The following is a 23,430-nucleotide window of genomic DNA, read 5'->3' as shown; positions in this document are numbered from 1 at the left end:
AACGCAGGCTGTGTCATCCAGCATTTTTGCTGAAGTCTGTACTGATGCAGACAGCAACAGCCATCACATAACGTAACTTCAGGATGTGGTGGTAACCAAGAAAAGGAAGTTTTAAAAACCGTACAACCACCTACCACTTTGGTTCAGTTTATGAATAAAATATTTTAATATATTAATGCTGAAATTAAGAAGTTACTCCGGTGTTCTCTTTAGCAGCTTCTCAAGGAGCTGCCCTACATCAATATCTTAATAATGTTTTAAAATACTTTGTGGCTGCACAACGGTAGTAGGTAAACAAGTTCAAAGTGTCAAAATAAAACAGGAGGATTTTTCTCCTGGTGTAGCTTCATTTCTAAAAGTATTTCTGCCTACAGATATGCGAGCTAGCTTTAAACTAGAAAGGCAAGTCCCACTTGCCTCTCAAGACGTTAGCACGGAGCGAGCTCTGTGCTACCACAATCAGTTCATCAGCCTACGTACATCTACAGGAGCAGCACTGACAGTTGTGTAAACACACCGTAAAGATTTTCACACACCCGAGACTGAAATAACTCTAACAACTCTAGCAATACGGCTGCTGTCTCTGGCATACTGTTGGACACGTAACATACCTCACCCAGTTAGGAGCTGACGGGATTGTATCCTCTAATCCTTTAGCCACTCTTAGCGAAACGACGGCAGCCCACAGAACAACATCCAGATACAGGTGACACCTTCCTCTTGCTTAACAAGGCACAGAGCTTTTCCCTAACAGCGAGACACCCGCATCCACAGCAAGAAAGGACAGATGCTCCTAGCTGCAGCCAGCAATGCCTCTGCTGGCGGGATGTTACTGCAACAGAAGTACTTAACCCACGCCAAATTCGATTATTACATTTACAAAAATGTGACGGTAAAGACTCGAGAAGCCTTGCACACTCTGCTGCTCAGCATTTCAGTTAGATGTATAAATCTGTACGGGGCCTTCCCAGGAACAACCGAGGAGTCTCTCTGGGGAGTCTAACAAAGAGGTTGCTAAGCCCGTCAAGTCAGACATGAGAGTATTCTCCGTTCAGCAGATCTGTGGGGACATGATTCTCCAAACTCAAAAACGACAACTGTAAAAAGGAAGAGGAGCAGTTGCACCATAACCCGTGTGGAATTCGCCTTAGGTCTAGCATTCTAACTTTTCTTTGACATAGTTTATAAATATTTTATCACGGAAGAATACTTTTTTCCTTAAGCTACTAAAATAAAAGAAAGGGAAAGAAAAGTGGAGCTTAAGACCATATTGTTATACAAAACATGCAAACAGCATTTTGCAAAAACATCTCATGTATGTACGCTAATTGGTTTATTGCAGATACTTGTCTGCACACGAAACATGTTTCTGTATGAATACCCGTTGCACACGTAGTGGAAGATGCAGCTTTTGGCTTTGCTGTCAGGTTTCTGGCACATGACTAGTCCTTTGATAAAAAAGATCAACTACAGCTGAAATAGATTGTTCTCCATACTTATTGCTCAGAATACGCGACATGAAATATATTACTCTTAAGAGCTAGCCATGCTGAAATCAATGGAAAGCCGTTTCCCTAACATGAACAGATTTCATCCTCTACATAGAAGCTCAGCAATCTGATAGATTAGAATAATTCTGCAGTTGCATCAAACTGAAAACTAACAGTCAGATTTTCACTGGTTTTAAGCACTCATAAATCTTACATAAGTCAATGGAAGCTGGATGCCTTTGGCATCTTCGACAACTAGATCGTGAGTTTTTCTAACCAAGACTGAAGCACAGACATAGACGATGACTTTTACCCACTATACCAACAGGACAAGTTTCTTACATGCCAGGACAAAACAAGATAGGTTTTTGTATTTTGAAACATAGTTTGTGTAATCACAGATTGAAAGCTTTGTAATTTTTATTACATGCAATGTCCTCTACCCAGGAATGTTTCATTCCAAAAAGATGGCAAAACAAACGATGCCTGACATCCTGCATGCAACAGTGAGGTGAAAGAAAGAAAGGTACTACCTTCTAAATTCTGCTGAGAAAAATGCATTTACAATAAATAAACTTTACAATAAATGAAAAAAAAAAATAATCTCGACTATGCATTGGTTAGTATGGAGGAGATTAAAAATTACTGGTGCCACAGATCTCCAGCCATTGCTTTCTTTCCCTTCCTTCCCATCCCTTCAAAGTTAAAACTGTCTTGGCTCTCAGAAACCGCCTTGCCTTTATGAATACAACATTATTATTGGAGCAGATTTTTGGTTTACGAGAAAGGAGAATATAATGAAGGTATATTTTTCTCAAGACAATCTTACAAGGTTTTGCTCTGGGAGGAGTAAAACCAGGAAATATCCTGAATGCATGTAATTCTAACAGTACTCAACGCTATCTGAATTTATTGCCCTATCATACATCTACCCAATACGGAATGCCAGTATACTAGCCTCTCCTCTACAACGACTCATTGCAGTCCAAAGAATTGTATTAGGCCAGTTATCGATTAGGTGTAATTTCTTTGACTTTTCTTACTAAAAAACATGACAAATTTGTACTGGATGCCTTGCCAGATTAAAGAATTGTAAGAACTCTGCAAGCACATTCAGTGCAAAAACAAGGACTGCAAAGTATTTTTCTACCTGCCTCAAAATAAGAAAAAGTTTAAACGTATGATCTGGAAAAAAGCATAGTATCCAGACCCTGTGACTTTTATACAGATGGGTAACTTCTACATGTTCCAAAAATTTAATAGCTCAGATGCTTTGGGAATGGTACCAACAGCCAAGGGGAATAACTGCCTTTCATGAAGTTGAATATAATGATACTTAATGAATGGACAGTGAGACGGTGAAGATGTTGGTTAAAAGGAGTTTCTAATCTTTTCAGGAATTAATGCTTAATACTCATCTCTCTAGTTTCACTCTTCATCAGCGAGGAAACACAATTAACCAAACTTCTTTGAATATGAAAAGACTCAGGTTAAACAAGAGCAGTACTATGCATTTCTAAGACACAACTGGAACTTACAGCCCACTTTCTAGGTGATGCTTTTTTTCTCTAAGAAAGTGGCTCCCTGCCCTGTATTACAGGCATAAAGTAATTTGCTTTGGAGTTCCCTGGACAACCTGGACCTTTAAATTTCTCTTTTCTTTAGCCAAATACACCCTTTCTGTGCCTCTGAAGTTTTGAAGGCTGTAATAAGTCCTTCCAAGTGCAATATTTTTAGGGTATTTCTGATGCTGAAGTGATTTATTTCCCTTTCCTGAAAGGCACACAGAGGAAACGGGAACGGGTTATGCCAGGGATCAGTAAAATCCAGCGGTCTGAGTCACTTGACTTCTGTCCGCGCTCCCTGCTTACCCATGTATACAGCCAACAGCACACCTACTTTTATGGTCTGACAACTCTACCACTTCATATATATTCATTTCACTCCTTCATGTATGAATATGAATTTTCCAATTTTGAAAATAGATAGCCAAGGGACAGGCATTCTTTACGTAAGTATTAGGAAGAGAAGGAGCAGCAGGTAAGTCAGCAGCTTACAACAGACCGGGCAAACCTACCCTGATCTGCTCAGCATCACATGGCTCCGTAATCCCGAACCCACAAGCAGGAAAGCAGCAACGTGCCCCAAAACTGGAGCTGACTCTGGCAGCCCAGGTGCTCCTGCCTTCTTCTTGGGGCTTTGGATTCAAAGTTAGTTTGGAACTAGCTGCCCAGGTGCCTCCTGGCAGAAGACTTGCCCAGCAAGCCAAGTGCTTGAAACTTGAAGAAACAAAAAGCTTGTAGGAATTACAGCTTTTGGATTTTTCCATGTGTCAACATCTGCTTTAACACTCAGAAGTGTTCCCTTTTAGCTGCAGCAGTAACACTGTTATCCTCAATGTTTTCCTTTAAATGTTTATTTTCACCAGGCTTCATCTGCCTCATCATTACAGTCAGTTAAAGGAGATCAAGAGACTTAACAAGCTCTGAGTACCAAAGAAGTCGTCTAACTTTGCCAGTTGCTAAAAACCACCAACAGCAGAAAATTCCCCACTGCTGTTTCTGAAATACAATAAATGTGATCAAAACGATCCTGCTATTGCAACCAGGAATTTGTTCTAAATCTGACTTAAAAAGAAGTGTTAGCCTAACAGCAGGATGATGACAACGCCAAACTTCCCAGGTTAGTATGAATTTGGTCTGCATTTTCCGTCATGACATTGGAATTAAGACCATACGATCTTTTCCCGTGTTTTCCCAAGTCCTTCCATCCATTATTCTTGCCTGCCCACTCCCCGTTACAACGCCCACCACATCAGCCCAGTACTTCATCTCTCTAAGCAAGGGGTTGAATGTATACCCTTGTCTATAAGCCCATGTCTGGTTTAAATTCCATTCTTTGATCCGCATGAATTTCAACAAAGGCATTCAGGAACAGAATTAGGTCCCGAGCTTTCAGGTTGGGACTGCTAATACAACGCCCAAATCCCTAACATTAGGCCAAGTATTACCTTTCAGGTTCATAGAAGCACAAACCTATTGCTCATTTCATTTAAAATTTAATTTTATAGTTAAGGCAGCCTATAATTTATAAATTAATAGACTTTTACTAATAATCCGTAACTATTTGCAAGTAACAAACTAATAAATGAACTATGAATTGTTTTGAAGATGCTCAAAGCCAGACATGGAGTAAACCCAGAAAAAGCAATAAATGACTTGCAGTCTCAAAAATCCTCATCACTGCTGGGAAGAAGGCGATACCTGTTCCACTAAAGGGTAAAACAGGAAAAATGAGGTTATGCAAAACTTAAGTTTATTCGAGTTTCACAGTTTACTTGGAGAAACCTCTCACCTGTAAATCACTAATAAAATGAACGGTAGCTGCTTATTCACACTGTCCAAACCAGTCTAAAAGCAAAACAAGTTCACCCCTCTTAACTACTTAATCCTTAATCCTCAGACCTTTTTTTTTTTTTTGGGGGGGGGGGGGGCGGGGGGACAGGACGACGACGACAGGGAGAAGGGAAGAAATCTACAGACAGAAGTGGCTTCTGTGAAATCCTTACTTTTCTGTTTGGAGATGTATTAAGACTGCCTGGCACAGAAGTCATTCAGCAGCCATCAGATAACAATTTTTGGGCACTGCTGCCCAGGGCTAGATTTATTTCTACATGTCTTTGCAGCTGGGTCTCCCTTTCAAGAAGTCTGCAGGCTTGTTACTACAAAACTTGCATTTGCTCGGGGAAGGAATTCCAAGGACAGTATAGCCTGTAAGGGACTTGGGTGGCTGCTGCCACTATAGGTCAAATCTCATCCATGCCCTGACATCTGTTCCCTCCAGGACAATGGCTTCTTATCGAGCTTCTGAAGAAAATGGTTTCCCATGGAATTAGCAGTCTTAGATAGACGTGGTTTAAGAGAAACTGTCAATATGTAAGAGAAGAATATTAGACTGAAAGAAAGCATCTCTCACATCACTGCATCCATTCTTGTTTCAAAGGAGACTCTTCTAGAAGATGATCCTCTTTCCAACACTCACTCAACCTGTCTGCCAAAGGCACCTTCAGCTTAAATTCACCGTCCTCTCAAGAAGAGGCTTGCTCCACCACCATTTCTAGAACCCTTTCACAAATCTAGTCAGCCCATCCGAGACAATGACACGGATTAGGCACTGAAAAGCATCCATTTAAGGCAACTGGACTTTCAAAAGCTAGAGTTAGTAGAGTAAGATTATACTGATATTTTTATATTCAATATGAATATTATTTTATGTTCTCCTTGCTTGCCTCAATTTCTCCCCCTTTCTTTAGGCTTTTTATGAGAAGAAAGGACAGGTTAAAGCTTTACTTACTCCTCTTCATCTATCTGGGAGTTGAATGGCCCTTCAGAAATGAATGGAGCACTGTATCTTGAAGGAGGACTCTGGCTATGGCAATGAGATTTCAAATGCCAATACTAACTATTAACAGCCCCCAAAGCAGGCTTCAAAGGAGCCAGGTGATTAACATATGTACAAGAAGATAGCAAGACCTGAGAAAACTCATGGGAAGAGACTGGGACAGATCCTCCCCAGATTTCACAGAGGAATTTGGGCAGTCACTCCTCAATGACTTCGCTAGGAGAAGCGAGGGCTTCATTACAGCATTAGGACTCATAAGGATTAGCAGAATTTTCCCCCTTGTAACCACATGATCAGTAAAAGCTTCATTATTTTTAAGATGCAATCTTGCTTAACTATATTTAGTGCCATTTCCCACATTTTTTCCCAAACTATATCGTTAGTTCTGAGCAGGTTTAGTTCCAATCCAGTGAGACCATCGAGTTAATCCTAAATTGTGTGACTCAGAGGCCTTGGCTCAGAGCCGCAAGCATTGCCTGTATGCAGGAGTTAGGCCATAGCAGATGTTAAGTCTCGGGTCTAGAGGCAAAGCCTCTCTAGCCCAAATCTATGTCCAGCATACTCAGATTAAAGGCGAGCAGCACAAAAGGGTAGTTAAAAAAAATTGCTTCCTTCTCTGTCTGAGGGTATTAAAATCCACATTACTCATATCTCACAGAAGAATTCATCTGACTCTTTTCTTGCAGATGATCCACATCGACAAAGTCTGTATGACTGCATCTCCCTCTACTGGCTAGCTCCAGAGTGGGACCGTATTTTGTCCTTTAGAAGCTGTCCTTCTGCTTATATTACAAAAACCTACTGGCACTGAAGCAGCAGTTCAAACACTGCTGAGGTGTTTATTACAGAAACAAGCCCAGAGTGGGATAATGGCTATTAAACGGTATTTTGGTAGTCATTGACAATAGGACAGTAGGTACAAGTAAGCAAAAATACCACACACCACAACTTGTGAGTTTATTTTACTGACAAACACTACATGTGACCTAATATGGCCCTTTTTGGCAGTATAATGAATAAAAAGCTTGATTCCAGCTGATTCCAAGGTTATGATTTATAGGCGTACGATGTCTTCCTATGCTGAATCCTACGCTGCAAGAGAAGTTCTATGAGAGCACGTTATCTGAGATATCATTTGTGATAAATGATCAAACACTGTTTTATTGATGAAGCTGACACCACAACTGTTCCTGAACTGAGTGCAATATTTAAGAATATTTAAAATAATATACAACATTAACAATATTGAAAATGCTTATGTAATATTCTAGTCATGTCTCCTGTAAAGATCTTTAAGTACAGTTCGTGGAATAAGAATATTATTTTCATTCAAACACTGCCATAATTTTTTTCTTTTCATTCTCACAGCACCAGGACGTCTATGACTAAATCCAAAAGCTAGTTCTGACCCAGTTTCAACATAGTTTACTAAGAAGTCATAAGTCAAAGTTTCCCAATACCTTTTCATAAAAGTCAAAATTTTGAGTTTGCATGCCTAACCCCTTCATTATTTGTGTTAATTATCTATTTACCATATATAGCTACTATTCCACAATGTTGAAAAGATCGAAATGCAAGAAGCCAGTCCCAGCAAGACAGAAGGCAGTTCAAATAAACACTCTGCTCAAACACAGAAGAAAAATAAAATAAACCTCCTAATAATTCTTAGTCACATTGAAGTGTTATAGCCACATAAGGAATGCAGTTTCAGCCATCCAGTGTATTTAGATGAAGTCTTATCGCTAAAATCATACCATTTAAAGAGCAATGTCCAGTTAAATGACTAACCCACTGTAACTCAAAGTGTACAGAAAAAATGCAGTGGTCATCACCATGGCAAAAAATAGGCTAGCATTGAATCGATGTACAGGGTGAACAGGTTCTCATTCAGGCCATGATTAGCTCAGCCACTCTTATTTCCAGCTAGCCACACGTCACCTGGAGCAGCAGCCATTCCTGTTACAGACAGCTTAGAAAGAAACAAGTTTCTCTTAACTACTGTTACCAAGAGCAAATTCTTATTACCAGCGAACTGCATACTCCTCCTTTCCTTTCTCTAAAACCTTAGCCCAAGTGAAGGTCTGTTATGCCACGTATGAGCCTGACATCTGAAAAAGATGCGTCACTGTCTGACTGATAAATAGAACAAAATCAAGCAACCGAGCTGCAAGAATCCTACAAATATAAATTACACTTCAACACGCAATTAAATTAGTCCTCAATTTCAGCTCTTCATATCAAATTCTTCTTTGCCTCGTAATAGATGCAACTCCTAAATTTCAGCCTACAACAGAACTCTACTTCAATGATGGTTTTGGTCCATGTTACTGAAGGGCAGACAGGCCTCTGCACCACAAAGGTGGTTTCTACCTAGGGCACAATGCTTTTGTGTGGGTTTGACGGACCTGAGCAGAAGCAGGGGTTAAAGCCCGATTCCCCAGCCCAGAGTGGTCTGCTCTCCCTTTTAGCATCCTTTTAGCCATGTTCACCTGCTTGTAGTGCTCATAGAAAGATCTCCGGGGAGCGTAAAGGCTCGAATAAACAAGAAAGAATCATAATCCCATGAGCATCGCGCACACAAATGCATTAAGAGGTTGTGGAAATAGAGATCTGGAATGGAAATGTATTGGCCCCAAAGCATCAAATAAATGGGGAGGTTAATAAAACAGTAAAAAGTCTCCCTGCCCCCAACAGCCACTGCATCTGCGGAAGGTCACTGCAATAGCATAGGGCCCTTGAACATCGTATGCAGGCTGAGCCCTTCTGTCCTCATCTAATAGCTGAGGGAGCAGTTCACTGCTGGGCTGGCGAAGTGAGGGATGAGAGTCACTAGGTAACGTTTCTGAATGAGACACGCTCGAAAGAGTGAGCTGGGCATGCCCCAAAGCCCAGCCTGGCAGGCAGCAGACCCACGGTCCACGCACGGGGCTGCTCACATCTGCCCTGCCTTGAAGTTCAGGCTCTCTCGGGCAGCTGAGCTGTCAAATCATCAAATCTACATTTTGTTGGAACATAGCTGGAACAGCCATGTTTCTGCAAAAAATTGTTATGACAAGCTGCATTTGCGGACCCAAAGCCATTTCCTGAGAAAATTTGCGACCAGCACTAATCGGTATATCCACGCGGTTAATTCTGCACAGAAAGCTGCACACTGGGGTAATGAAAACAGGGGCAGAGGATTAATTAAGTTAAAAGAAAAGAATTTTAAAAGACCTTTCTGACCAACACCTCTGTTGCTTCATTCCAAGGACAGATAAAAAGGAAATTAACTCTACATTTCATTAGAGAGAACTGGGTGGGGAGGGGAGGATGGAAAGAGGCAGGAATGTGTATCTTAGTAGCTAGAGGGAGACTGAAGTGGACAAAACCTTCCCAACAAACCCAAAAAAAGCCGTGAGAGTTAACGTCCCACCTGGGACAATGTTTGGGGTGGATAGGTGAGACAGTTCTGGGCTTTCAGGTGCCACTTTCTGAGGAGGCCCTGAAGCCCGGAGCTCAGCCAGCCGCTGGAGGAGGTGGGTTGGGTGCCCACTCCCCACCTCACACATACCCTAGTCCAGTTGCTTTGTCGTTCGGTTGATGCTTTAGCTCCCACAATAAGACAACTTCTTACCTTTGATCCACCCCCTGGAGGCTTTCTTAGTTTAAGAGATATTTTCTGCCCATTTGGAAAAGATGCTCTTTCTAACCCTATGAAAGCAATCCTGGTGTCTGCCAGAGCTCTGCTTGAGCAGACTTATTAAAGGAGGCCAAACGAAACTTCCCATGACCCAGTACATTTCAGAGAAAGCATCAGGATCACAGGGCTAAAATAGTTTATCTTGGCTATTGGATTTATTTTGGTTGTAACAAATATTTTGGCTTCCTTCCCTTTCAGTTTGCCAATGAAAACACAGATCCAAGGTTTTCAGACTGCAGGACTGTAGCAATTCTGAAAAATGACAAAGTGAAACACATACCAGCTAATAAAGAGCTATTCATGCTATAAATGCCCTCTTGTGCTGCTTTCCACATACTGTAATCCAGCTTCTGGAAATATTGGGCCTGTTCGCCCTAAAATTGATCTCAGAGAGTTGTTCTGCAGCAAGTCACACGGATGCTTTCTTTACAAGCAACCTCTCCGATTTCTAAGCGGTGTATTATTCCTCTCCCTCAAAGACACAATGCTATCCTATTTTTTTATTATTGGGAATAAACTGACATTGGGGAAGATAACTTATGAAACAGGCTACCAAAACATCTGTTCATACTGGAGATGGTAATCCAGCATTATTAGGTGTCAGTGAGATTCACCAAAGGTAACACCCTCATTTTTTTTTTTTTATCTCTCTCCATTGATATTGGGATTATAGCCAACATTGTTATTGCAATTCAATACTGCAATACTCCCTTCTCAGGGAACCCGCACACACGATTACTCTCCACAGACTATGTAACCCCAACTTTGTGGGGCTGCTTCCAGGAACGCTCCCTCCAAATGCCCACTGGTGCAGCAAGGAGAGGACCTCCAAGCCGCCCAACCTCCAAACCCTGCCCACAACCTGGAAATGGAGCTGGATCTTTCTGACAATGGATCGACCTACAATACAGATTCTGCCCTTGGAACTTAGTCAATGACTGCAACAGTGCTACAAAAAAATCAACAAACCAACTCACATTATTTAGCAAAATAGGCTTTTGTAGCTAAAGGCAAAAGATGTGGGGGAAAAAAAGGCATTTGTACACATAACTCTTCTTGTCCTAAGAACTTTAAATTGAGATCTCGTTTATCAATCTGTGGCAGGTTATACGAGCAAAAACTGAAAGTTATCTCCCTCCTTTAAAAACGAATGGGAAATAAGAGTCAGGTACTCAGTTAAAGATGTTCTAACACTCAAGGCTAGGAGTGAGCTGTTGTGGAATATGACTCTTCTGCTAAATGTTATATTCACCATCCTTAGTATTAGTCTTGGTATATAACTCACTGCTTTGGTGACAGAGGTACCAACTGGCAAAAATATATTATTACATTACTAGTCCCTTAGACCCAGAATCTAAAGACCGCTCTTGTATTTTCAGACTATGGAGACTTCCATTTTTTACCCTACGGGATGACACAGAAAAGGAAATGATACAGAGAGATGAGTGAAGACAGAGATTTCTCTGGAAATATCATACATAAACTCAACAGCTTTCTCCTTCCTTCCTTTCCCTCAACCTGGAATCTGAACTTTATGCACTAAGTAAAGATCTGCAAAGACCGGGGCTCCTCTAGGATATGAGCAGCAGAAGCCTGAACTGACACGATTCTGCCAGGGGCACTTCTCAGCTCATACTCTAGGTGTTTTATAGAAACCATGGCGCTACTCAGAATTTATTTTCCTTGCTTCTAGACCAAAACTACAGTCGCGAGTTTGAATAAAAGTCATAGTCCAGAGGAAAAGCAATAACTGTTACTACAATAAACATTGCAAAACTCAGCTATAAGCTGATTTATTTGAGGAAAACACAAGGCGCTTTAGTGACACGATGCATTATTAATGCAGCAACAGCTACTGGTGCTTTATCTGAAACAGAATTTTACACTGGTTTTTGCATCAGCTTCTTTACTATATGCTTTTCCTAATGAAGAATTAAAAATAAAGTGTCTAACTTTTCAAAAAGGACAGGGTGAAAACATCCAAATATTCACAACGGACAGAATTAATGGGGGTTTCCTGGCTGCATAACTTAACTGGTTGAGTTAGTTTCAAAGCAGCAGCTGGATTCCAGCTTTCTGTTTCAGTGACACTAAAGCTTCCAAATAAGCCAATGCTACAAGAAATGTCACTTATAAAAAAATTACAGAAAAGCAAAGGGGGTAAGATGGGAAAAGGCTGCCACAAAAATAAATATGCCATTTACATCTCAAAGATCAGTTTTAACATCAATCTAATGGTGATGTACCTGAACTAAGAAAAAATGACTGTACTTTCTACCAGGAACTGAAAACGGACATATTGAAGTGAATACTGACTTTGGAGCAAAGAACAAATGCTTTTGCCAGTCAAGGCAGCGGTAAAGAGTTGATGTAAAACCTTGTTAGTCATTGCCTCTCATTTCATATTTCTGCACACTAACTTGTTCTTTGGACTTTACTTTGCGTGTACAACTATTTTATCCTACACAGAGATGTAAACTCGTTTCCTTCCAGTGAACTGCCCCCTAAAAGTTCAGCCAGCAAAAGGGTTCAGTGAAAGTACAGAAAATACCTCACTCTCTCCATCTTGTGGACATAAATGAATGTTGCAGCATGTGTTTGACAACTACAATGAACCCTGACTCAGGAAAATATTTAATCATGTGCAAGAGTATGTTCATATGTACGAATGTTTTCTTAACATGCACTTAAAACTTAAATTATGTGCTTAAATCCCACTGAGATAATAAGCTGCCACTCGACATGCTTATTAAAACTAGCAGAATATCTTGGTCGCCCCCCCAAATAATCACAGGAATACAGTGTCATTAAACACAACGCAAGAATGACATAAAGTATAGTATTTAAGAAGAAAAGTGAAGGCACTTACCCACTTGTGATGTCATCAGCTCTGATATTCTTGCCTAGCACATCCCCATCGCTCATATAGCCGGTGGCATCCATGGTGATGCCTTCCAGATCGATTTCATCGCTTCCCTTGTCCGAGATGTCGACATGGCAGACGCTGCTACCGCGGGACGCTAGTTGCCTCCGCAAAGGTGCCGAATACATGTAACGTCCCGACTCCGTGTTGATGAAGCGGCTGGCGTTCCCTCGCGGAGGATACCCGTTTCCCATCGATGGAGCGTCGCCTGCCTGCAGGCGGGGGCTGGACTGCCCCAGTCTCCACGATAAGGGGGTCGGTCGTCCCGTCAAGCTGAGGATGCTGCGGCCACTTATCTCGGTAGTGACGTTGGTGTCAAATGTAGTTTCCAATGTGCTTAAAAAAATAAATGCATTTGATTAAACGCGGCCTGCTGTACAGAGCACCTTGAGATTTCAGGTAATTGCAAGACCCTACACCCTGAATACTCACCGAGTTACAGATTGTAAGTAACAGCATTAACAGGATTTACCTGCTACAACGCCTTGAGAGAGGTCCATTCCTCCAACACTGTTCTTAAATAATGATACCTTTGCACCCAGGCCACCAAGTGTTCAACATATATGTGAGAAGACTTAAGCAGGAACTTTTCAATGGATTATCCACAGTATAAAAGCATAACTTTTTCATCTTCAATCGTATATAGCTCTATTATACCACAGTTTTGCCACTCTAGGCAAGGGAGTAGGATATTAAGCTGACTAAAGGAAAACCAACTGAAGTACTCTTTTTCTGATACATTTTCTTTTTTTGGCTGCATTCATGAAAGTCTTAATGCTTTGGAGACAAGTCCAGCACCAAGATGACAGCTATTTCTACACTGAGGAAAGGATTAAATGAAAAAATAAGAGAGGCAAAGCAAATTTATTTTTCAAAATCTATTTTATATATTAATGAATTGAATATATTTTTCAATATATTGATAATATTTACACAGAGCTCTGGTTACAAAAGCATTGTAGGTCACAGCCTGTAAAGACAGTTTTTGACAAGCGTCAGCTATATTAAATCTTCCATTCTCCGTGTCTGAGCGTGTGAATATGTTGCATCCCTTCCAACAGTAATGCTAGTACCGTCTGAGAACGCTGCGACCGCTTATCTCGGTAGTGACACTGGTGTCAAAAGTAGTTTCCAATGTGCTTAAAAAAAATAAATGCATTTGATTAAATGTAGACTGCTATACGGAACCTTAAAAATGGGACTGCTGCACCATGAGATTTCAGACGATGTGTACAGATTGCAAGACTACACCCCGAACACTTGCAGCTTAGTTGCAACTAATCCATAGCTGCAACTTCTTTTATCCACATGAACTCCCTTCTCCTTCCCTGCTCAACTAACATAGTGTTATTTCTTTTTTTATCGTGGATATTTGTTAAAATAAGCAGCATTGTGCTGCTCACAATACAATGTTATGTACCTGCTGCAAAAATCTATGTATGCTGCAGTTATAGTAATTAAATCATAATAAGCTGTCACATTAATGGAAACTTGAAAAGAAAAATAGCATTGGGAGTTCATCTTTGCAAGCTCTGCCTCAGTTTCAGATACAAAGCCAAAACACACAGTGTTCCCCCACTGAACTCATTTAGGGCTGCAGTCCATCAGGCACTGAGCACTAAGTAGGACCCGACCTCCTTCGGGGCCAACCAGCCTATTCTCCCAAGCCTCAACACTGAAAAGATCTGAGCCACAGAATGTTTAAATGTAACAACAGTCTTTGTTTATTTAGAGCATATTTTAAATATTACTGAAGATTTATAAATGCTGCTTTACAAAGAAAAAGCAGTTATATACATGGATGACTAATAATATTAAAAAAATTTGTTTGTCCAAAGATTGGTCAGGAATTCAAGTTATGCACTTTATCAAGTGGGTCAAGCTCAGTTCACCTGCTTATTTAAACAAAATATTACACATACGGGGAGAGGGGCGTAATGCACCAAAGTTGTTCAAGAGTAAGATGAAGAAACGTTTTGAACTGTAACCTATATTCAAACATCACCCAACACATTTAACAAGCACTGATTATTCTCCACCTTTGATTCTACATACAATGTGCCACCACCAATTACTCATCGTACATCTCCATAAACACACAACACATTTCAGAATCTGTGCTTTAAAGACAAAAAGTACAAGATCAGTAGCTTCCACTGTCAGTGTTCATCATTCTTCAAGGATGCAACCCAGCCAGATCTGAGAGATGTAAAGTAAAAGCACAAGGATTTCCATTTTCTTATAAACAAAGTCATGCCATTACCTGTGAGTGACCTGGGTTCCCCGCAAACTGGACATCGTTTCCTCTAAGTTCTGTCGAAGATCGGCGATATTTTTCACAGTTCGTAACCGCCGAGTTTCTGGATCCTCTCCTACAGGGAAAATAAACCATTAGAAAGGATAAGGTAGGAAGCACCACAGAACGGAGCCGTTACCTCTGCCTGAATCTGCCATCTCGAATGCATTTTTTCTGACTTTCTGTTATTTAACACTCTAAACTGATTACGATGCAGATGCCATTCCCCTACGGCAGGCACCTGCCGGTGCAGCAGCCGGACTGAGAATGAGCTCTGTACTGTTAACTTTATTTCACAGGCTGCCTTTGCACCAGATGTTTCTGTATTGTCATTTCCCCATATGACCCAGTTTAAATCCTGGTTAACTTTCAACCTCATTAGAAGATATACTCAATCAATATCACCCTTTCCATCTCATATATTGACACAATTAGCATCAACCCGACACAGCCAATTTCTCCAATGCTGTATTTTTACCAGACCTTCTTTTTCCCATTTTAAATAGATCTCATTCTACCACAGCAGCTGTCCAGTAAACTAAATTGTGTTGACTGGGTGCTCCATGCTGAGTCACGTTTTAGGTAAATTAGCAAAACTTTCTGCTTGTCCACAGCACAACACAGTTATCATTACTTAAATGTGCTACATGATGCGAAGCTGGGGGATGACTTTTACTTTCCCTGGCATTTAGAAATGCCGTTCTTTAAATATGCTGTTCTAAAAGACATATATGTCCTGTTCTTTAGCTCCAAAAGTAGAGTTTATATACATTAAAAGTCCTCCTAGTGCCTCAGTATAATGTATTTTTATAAAATTAATAATTTAGTTAGTGCCTCAGCATAATTTATTTCCTTGCTCGCAGCTGTTAATTAAGAAATGCTTTGGTTGCTAACTCAGCTGAGCTTTACATAGTTAAACCTTCTAAGAGGCTGAAGAGAAGTGAATTTCTAGTAGTGCCAACATATTCTTTGTAAGCTGAATGCTGAAACAGAAAACCTCCAAAAAGCTGTCACAAAACTTCCCTTGGGCACGGAAGGAAATGATTTCATTCTAGAGGGTTTCTTTAGTCATACTCATGACTAAAGAAAATACCACAGCAAATTTAAAACTTTTCAAATTTTGTATCCGCCCTCTCTGCACAAGTGATGCATTCTTAAGCTGCCAGGATACTGGTCATCCATACAATTGCTAGTTTGGATGGCTATCTCTATATTACACAACTCAGAAGTGTTAAGGGCCAGATAAATAAGCTGTTGTTGGAACTTTCCGCATTCTTTGATTTAAACTTCATGTTTCTGACAGATGCCAGGCTGGTGGCACAGAAAAACGAAGTCACATACGCTTGCCTGCAAAGCAGCAGTAACACAAACTACTCACCAAAGTGCTGGAGCCCCCACTACAGGGAACTATCTAGGGAGCAGAAGATAGACTTTAATGCTTGTACAATCATTAGCCTTTCTGAGGCAAACAACAATGGCTCAGATAGTATCCACGTTAGCAATTTTTTTTTACTGGGTCTCTACTGCCAGTGACATAATCTCCCTAAGATACAATACACTTAGGTCAAATGGTCAAACAATTACGATGCGGCTGGATTGGAAATAGCCCCTAACAAGACCAGTTCCTTGAGCCAACGGGTCTCTGGGACAGAAAATATTTTCTACACTTATGGATCTACAAATTTTTGCAGTAAAGAACATAAAATATTTATAGGCCTTTAGCCTAACAAAGGTCACAGCGCTCTTTTACAGATCTTTTCTCTCATAGGTATGAAGGCAAACAGTACATAACTTCTTAAGAGAACATACATGAGACTAGGTAAACCAATTTCTATTGAGATCACTCTTACGCCTAAACTGATAAAAAATTTTTACTTAAATGACATTCAATGGCTTAAATTACAAGTATACTTAAAAACCAGACATTGGATAGTGCCACTGGAACTTAATTATTAAATCACTTAGCTCTTCACGCATAGGCAGCAGTATCATTAAACTATTTAGCTTCCAGCTTTCCCCACCTATACTTTCTTTTGTTTTATACGTGCTTTTAAATTAAAAGCATCAATAGCTGCTATGTAGGGAGAGAAGAAATCTGTCCCTTATTTCTTCTAATGTATTTGGGTCTAGGGACCATTTTGTTTTGTTTGCTCCTTTTCCCCTAAGGCCCCTTTATGGACTGCTGCTGTCTGGGGGATTCGGCTGCACACAGCTGGGTTCTGCATCTCCATTGTTGGAGGCTGTCAGCTGGCTTCCATTTTTGGATCCCAAAACTTACATATTCTACTTGAATAATAGTTTGTATTTACATAACATCTGTCATTAAAGAGTAAAGACCTTTTGTGATCTATAATCACTTCCCAGTTTACAGGCTGAAATACATCTAGGCTAGGCAGTATGATGATTAAGAGGTAACACTGAAAAAGTTTAAGCAGCTGGACACTCTGCATTTCTTACTTTGAACTGGCTCTCCTATTTAAATAGGAACCAAAAAATGTTCCCAAGGATTTTATCCCTCGTGCCATTTATTTGCCTTTTGAATATTTAATCCACCTATATATAAATCATACACACAGATGCACACAGTTATGCATTCCTGCAGCCCTTTTCCTCACCAATGACTCTGCCTTTTGCCTTTGCCATCAGCATACATGCAAACAGGTATAAACGCAGCATTGACAGAATACGTAATGCAGTATGAAATTAATCCAATTGTGAAACTTCTAGCCACATGATTTTTCCAAGCAGGACGATCCGTTTCAAAACTCACATGAAACTGGAGGATACCAAGACTAAGTAGATGAAAAAAACTGAGATATTCTACTGATGAGATATACTGCAACAGTACGCAATAAGCAAAGTCATAGATGTTGCTGAAATTGGAATAGGAAGACTTGACTGTGACTTTAAAAGCACATTTTAGATCTTTAGTAGAATACGGTTGCTAAAAATTGCATTGTTACATTGATAAGCTTAACACTTATTACTAATTATCATATACTTCTTACAGTAGCAGGAATTCTAGATAAGCATATGAAGTACTTTCAAATTTAGACTGCTAGTATTCTAATTACAATCAGTTTCAGCTTCTGTATGCTGGACACATTAAACTGAAGTTGGATTTTGGTCTCTTATTGCTGTGCAAAGACCACTTCTCAAATTGATCAGATTCATGTGAGTGAACACCGAGATTCCCTCAAACCTATAAATGAATCAAAACATCAAGGAAATTAACTTAATCTCTTCTGTAAGCTCTGAAGCAAAGTTTTAAAAGGTGAAAAATAAATATCAAATGTTTGGGAATACTTAGGATCCTTATAATAGCTTAATCCTAAAAGGTGCTGCACATCTCCTAGAAAAACATTAAGTACTCAGAATTCCTATTTGAGGGACACACAATTGTGTAGAACTTGAGCATCTAGTATTCAGATTATTGACACCTGGTTTCCATCGCTGAAGAGCTGAAAAAAATATTGTAACTAATAAGAACTAAAGCATTAGGAATAAAAGCAAATTAAATGCCCCCCTAAAGAGGGAGCTCCTACTTTAAACTTGCTTTAGCCCATTTGTATTTAACCAGACCACAGTCAGCAGGTCATGTTCCATGACATACCTGAGAGGTCTTCGAGAGCAGGCTGTCCAGTTTTGACATACAGAGCAGAATCCATGCTGACCCCTCCTGTGCCGGCCTCGGCCGTTACGTTCCCTTCATTGTCTGTCTGCGATCTGGAAGGCAAAGCAAAATAGAGATGTGCAGTCACTCTCCATCAAAAGTACCTCAAGTATAACAACTAGACAACTGCACTCGCCATCAGCCACTCTGTCCCTCTCTCCAGAACAGACCAGCAGACTGATTTTACATAATTCATTAGTCCCATGTTGAATTATGTCCTAGAAATGGAAACAAGCACTCAGCTGTAAAAAATAAAAAATTCATAGTCAAAGATAGGCTTCTCAGCTCTTCAGACAGGGTCTTAAGACACTCGGATTTCCAGCTAAATTTTCATCATCAACAACTTCGGTTGTTGTGGCTAATCTGATCCTCTCTAATAAAGTCTGTATTGCATGAATATAAAGCAGGTAGTGCATGATGGCATGTTGCACTGCTGCTAGCTTCCCTTCAATAACTAGCAATGTCACTCATCTGTATCTTAAAATAAATGACTGAGTAAAACCAACTTCAAACTCCAATTTCTTGTCTGACATTGTGGCTGTCAGGTAATGAAAGGTGATGTCGTAAGAATCTATTGTCAGATTTGAGAAACATATCTTGACTCATTTCATTTCACTAGTTGCACTGTTTTGCTTGTAGAGCCACATCAACAAGCGGCTGCAAATTCTCCTGTCCAAAGGGCACGTGCTGTACAAACGTGAAGACACAGCAGGGAATTACTGTTGCAACATTCTTAATTTCAGTTGACCTTATATGAAATGTAGAACAATTTCTCATGTCTTTTACTTTAAAAAACAAAGAAACAAACAAAAAGTAAGTCTACAGGCAGCTGAAAAGTTTATATTAAAGTAACCTTAACTGATAGCAGAAAAAGCCTGAGACGACTACTGCAATGCATTAACAAGTGCATTTTGCAGATTCAAAAAGTGTCTGGATAGCAAATTTATAATAATGCTATATGTTTGCCTTGCAAATCAATACAATTTGACTTTTCTCTTGCCCTTAAAAGCCAGCAACATTACACAGTTTGGCCTTTATTCCTCCAAGGCTGAAAAGTAAACATGATTTTTTCAATTTCTCAGCATTTTCTCCAGCTGACAATAGGTAGCTTCATTACTGTTTTTTGTAAAAAGTCAAATAAATACTGCCTACAGTTTATCAGTATGTTTAAATTATAGAAAACATATGGATTGCATCTGCTTTTACACTTTAGTTTGAACATAGATATCATCACCTAAGATGAACACCAAGCAGAGTGCTTTTTACTTTATCTTTTGACAGGACATTGTAGTGATAAACTTAACCCAAAGCATCATGAACACATTTTTGGTTGTGAGAGATAAACAATAAAGCAATCAGTTTGCAATCACAATTTGCTATTTAATTATGGATTAAAATAGTACAAACTGCACTGGCACTTTTTAACTCAAAACAAATCCCCCAAAATTACTAGTAGTAGATCCCACCTTCAGCCAAAGATGCAGCAATAATGCTGATGTACGCAGATGAATGCAAGAGCATGGAAAATCAAGAACACGTGCTATTAATACTAGTTTTAGTCAGATGAATTTTTCCCAACTGGTTCCTTTTCATGGGACCGCATCCCAGGCGGACACCTGGCATTTTATTCCATACACACAGGGAGAACACTCAAGGGGTCAGAAGACTCAAGGGTCACCCTTCCCATTTTGCATTCCTACATAGGCCTTTGGTATCCCTCTCCTTCAGGTTCATTCCATTTACATTCACTTGTATTTAAAAATATGTGGCCAACAATTTCTTATGCTACATCTACCAAGAGATCAAAGGCAAAAATGCGTATAGTAGAACTGAAAAAATGATGGGAAAGGGTGACAAAGATGACCAAAGGTTATGAACAGCATCTCTACAAGTAAAAACTAAACAGGCTAGGACATCTTAGCCTAGAAAAGACACATCTTAAGGGAGGGAAGGATATAATGGAGGTCTCTCAAACCATGAGCAGCAAGAGGAGGATGAAGACAGAACAACTGCTTTCATTCTCTTCCTATGAAAGAATAAAGTGGTGTCAAAGAAAACTACGAGATGGCTGTCAAAACCAAAAATCCCACCACCTGATTGAGGAATTTCGTGCATCATGGTCAGGCTGAGGAGCATATCCTTCGGAAGCTTTGTTATAGATTTCCCTCTTGTTACTCTTCCCTACATATCCTCTACTGCCATCGTGAAACAGAAGATGCTTGACTAGATGGAGGTTAGTTGTGACCCCATATGGCTGCTCTTTTGCTTACCTCATTCAGCATTAATGCACAGAACAGCAGACTTTGGCCTGGCCTTACCTAAGGGATTTTTATTTTATTTTTTTAAGATTTCCCATTACTGCTTATAAGTGAGGCAGCTCCACCACTGCTAGCCACACTGAAGAGAATGAGTGCTTCTATGTCATAAATTGATGTTGCTACAACTTTCAAAGCTATGGTACATAAAACAAACCTAATCCACACAGTACAAAAACATGTAAGAGCGGTACCTGGTCAAGAAGGCGTTAGTATTCTTAACTGTTAGTAGGGTTGGATACAACAATTATTCACCCTCCTATCTGTCACAACTTCTTATACACCTTAGTCTGACGGCCTTCACCAACAGTTTCTGTGTAGATGTATAAATTGTCTACTCTCTTAAAGCAAGAAACTTTCACATGACATGGCATTCATCTTGCTGTGTCACCCCCCTGAAAGAGCATCCAGAATGAATCTTCCCAAGCATCACATTCAAAATGGTCCATTGGAGAAGCTCACCATACCTGTACATGAAGGGAGCTACGGTGGCAGTGTTCGGGTGGCTGTATTGCTGTTGGGGATGAGGTAGCTGAACACTCACAGTATTGCTCCCTGTGGTGTGTGTCGTCGCGGTGGGTCCATTGACAGCTTGGCTGCTGCTGCTGCTGTTGAGGCCTCCTACGCCTTTTCCTTCTGAAGAAGCTAGGCTGGACGAGGAGCTGGAATGCCTGCTGTCCAGCTGAGACTTCTGATGAGAGAGCCCTGAGCCGGCTTTCCCGCTGCGGCTTCTCTCACCTTCCTTTGCAGGAACGGGGGCACTTGAGGATTTCCCTGTGGTGTTTTTCATTCCTGGTTTTGGTATTCCACTGTGCGAAGGGGCAGAGGCCTCCTTCTTGGCACTATTCAGCTTTCCTCCTTTAGGGATAAAGCTTGCGATCTTGGAGGACTTTTTTGGCATCTCTGTTGTTGCTAGTGCTGTCTGTTCTTCTTTTGGTTCCTCTTTCACGTCCAGCTTTTCAGTGACAGATGTTCTCTTTGCAATGTCTTTACTTCTATCCTTCTCTTTCTCTTTCTGTTTCTCTTTATCCTTCTCATTACCCTTTGGAGAGCTTTTCTTATTAGTTAGTGCCCGGCTAAAAGTCCTTTGTGCAATTCCCTTCAGTGCAATTTTGGGACTACTGGACATCGACCCCGGATTGTTCACATTCTGATTCGCGGCATCAATTTCTTCGCTTTCCTCAAAGCTGAGGAGCGTCTCCAGCTTTTCACAACTGTTGTCCCGAGACCCTGGACACTCGAGCGTTGTCCCTCCTGCTTTGGAGCCTCCTTTGCTATTGAAGAGTTTTAATTTTTCAAGCATGGATTTTTGACCGTTGGGAGTTGTTTTGGCGATTTCCGACGGTGGCTTTGGAGGCTCTGATACGGGTTGCTTTACGGATAACATGGAAGACGTAGCTGTGTGCTTAGCACTAAGGGACTTGCTGCGCCAAGGTTTAATAGCAGAGCTGGGCTGAGGGATGGCTGATGAGTTATTGCAACTAACGGTACTGCTGCAGCTTTGAACTGAGGATGAAACATTTTCATTCATTCCTGTGGGCTGGGAGGCTGTACTGTCTGCAGGCTCTGGAAAAAAAACAAAAAACAACCCAAAAAACCAACATGGTAGTACCTGATATTATAGCTAGTCTGAGATTCTTTCTGTAATGAAACATCAGCAACTTTACACTAATAACATTAAAAAGATAGACGCATATCACTATTTTCAACATCAGTATCACTTAAAGAAAATAAAAGCCAGTTTTCTTTTCCTACCCAGCAGAACAGCAACGAGGTCCTACTATGTAATTTACATTTACTTGCTGTTTCAAGAAAAAGAAAAAAGAAGAATCTCCTCCAATTCAAACCAAAATGTGTTTTGCAATGTGTTCTCCCTTATTAAGTTCATAATACTTTTTCATTAGCAAAAACACAGCACTATTTTCTAACTAAGGGTTCCCTCTGCTTTTGGCAAAATATTTGCTGTCCAAGTTCGATTCTTAGAAAAACCTCAAACATATAAAAAAAAAAATGCAAGAGTAAGGAGAAAATTAAAACTGGAGTCTTTTCAGTTGGGGGGGGGGGGGGATGAGAACTTCATATGCAAAATGTAGAAGAAAACTCCATGTACAAAAATAAAACCAATTGTATCCTTATGCAATGAACCTAAATTAAGTATTGCCATGTATCTTAATCCAGCTGTAAGAGAAACTAGTGGCAGTAACTGTACAGCCCTTCTCCCTCAGAGATAGCAAACCTTGTATTTATTTAGTTCCTTTTAATGTTATTTGTTCTTGTTCAGAAATTAGTTCAGAGCTTAAAGAGAGCTTGAAAAATCACACTCACCTACCAGTGGCCACTTCTCCTCTGAAGTTTCTCTTTGCAGAGTTTCCCTTCTGGAGACGTTACTCTCTCAATTATCACAAATATGTTTTCTGTTAAACTGCTCATGTTTCCAATTAACTTTTGTCATCTATGTCTGTTCGCCTGCCCAGCAGCCTGCTGGGGATTAACGGCTCTTACCTATATTTCCCTGCCCTCTAGCAATAAAGTAAACTGTGTATAGAGCTGCATTTTTTTAATTCAAAAATCAACAGCGGTTGAGAGCGTGCGTTTTCGGCAGCAGCAGCAGCCCTGTGAATTCAGCCCTGTAAATCATGAGCTGCTGCAACCA

General features: G+C 40.3%; 1 protein-coding gene across 3 annotated transcripts in view; it reads right to left on the bottom strand.

Moving 5' to 3' along the window:
* The window catches only part of LOC104009496 (neuron navigator 2), a 233,440-nt gene that overhangs the window by 89,260 nt on the left and 120,750 nt on the right, over positions 1 to 23,430 (bottom strand). For all 3 annotated transcript variants that reach the window (XM_087742978.1, XM_087742988.1, XM_087742993.1), the window contains 4 exons: positions 21,245 to 22,343; positions 18,403 to 18,515; positions 14,757 to 14,865; positions 12,440 to 12,829 (listed from right to left, as the gene is read on the bottom strand). In XM_087742978.1, coding sequence (XP_087599104.1) covers positions 12,440 to 12,829; positions 14,757 to 14,865; positions 18,403 to 18,515; positions 21,245 to 22,343 — 1,711 coding nt within the window. The remainder of the gene's footprint in view (positions 1 to 12,439; positions 12,830 to 14,756; positions 14,866 to 18,402; positions 18,516 to 21,244; positions 22,344 to 23,430) is intronic.

This window comes from Nipponia nippon, unplaced genomic scaffold (genome assembly GCF_047370975.1).
Source record: "Nipponia nippon isolate SJK-2023a ecotype South Korea unplaced genomic scaffold, ASM4737097v1 scaffold_10, whole genome shotgun sequence".
NCBI classification, from domain to species: domain Eukaryota; kingdom Metazoa; phylum Chordata; class Aves; order Pelecaniformes; family Threskiornithidae; genus Nipponia; species Nipponia nippon.
This window is presented reverse-complemented; position numbering and strand designations above follow the sequence as displayed.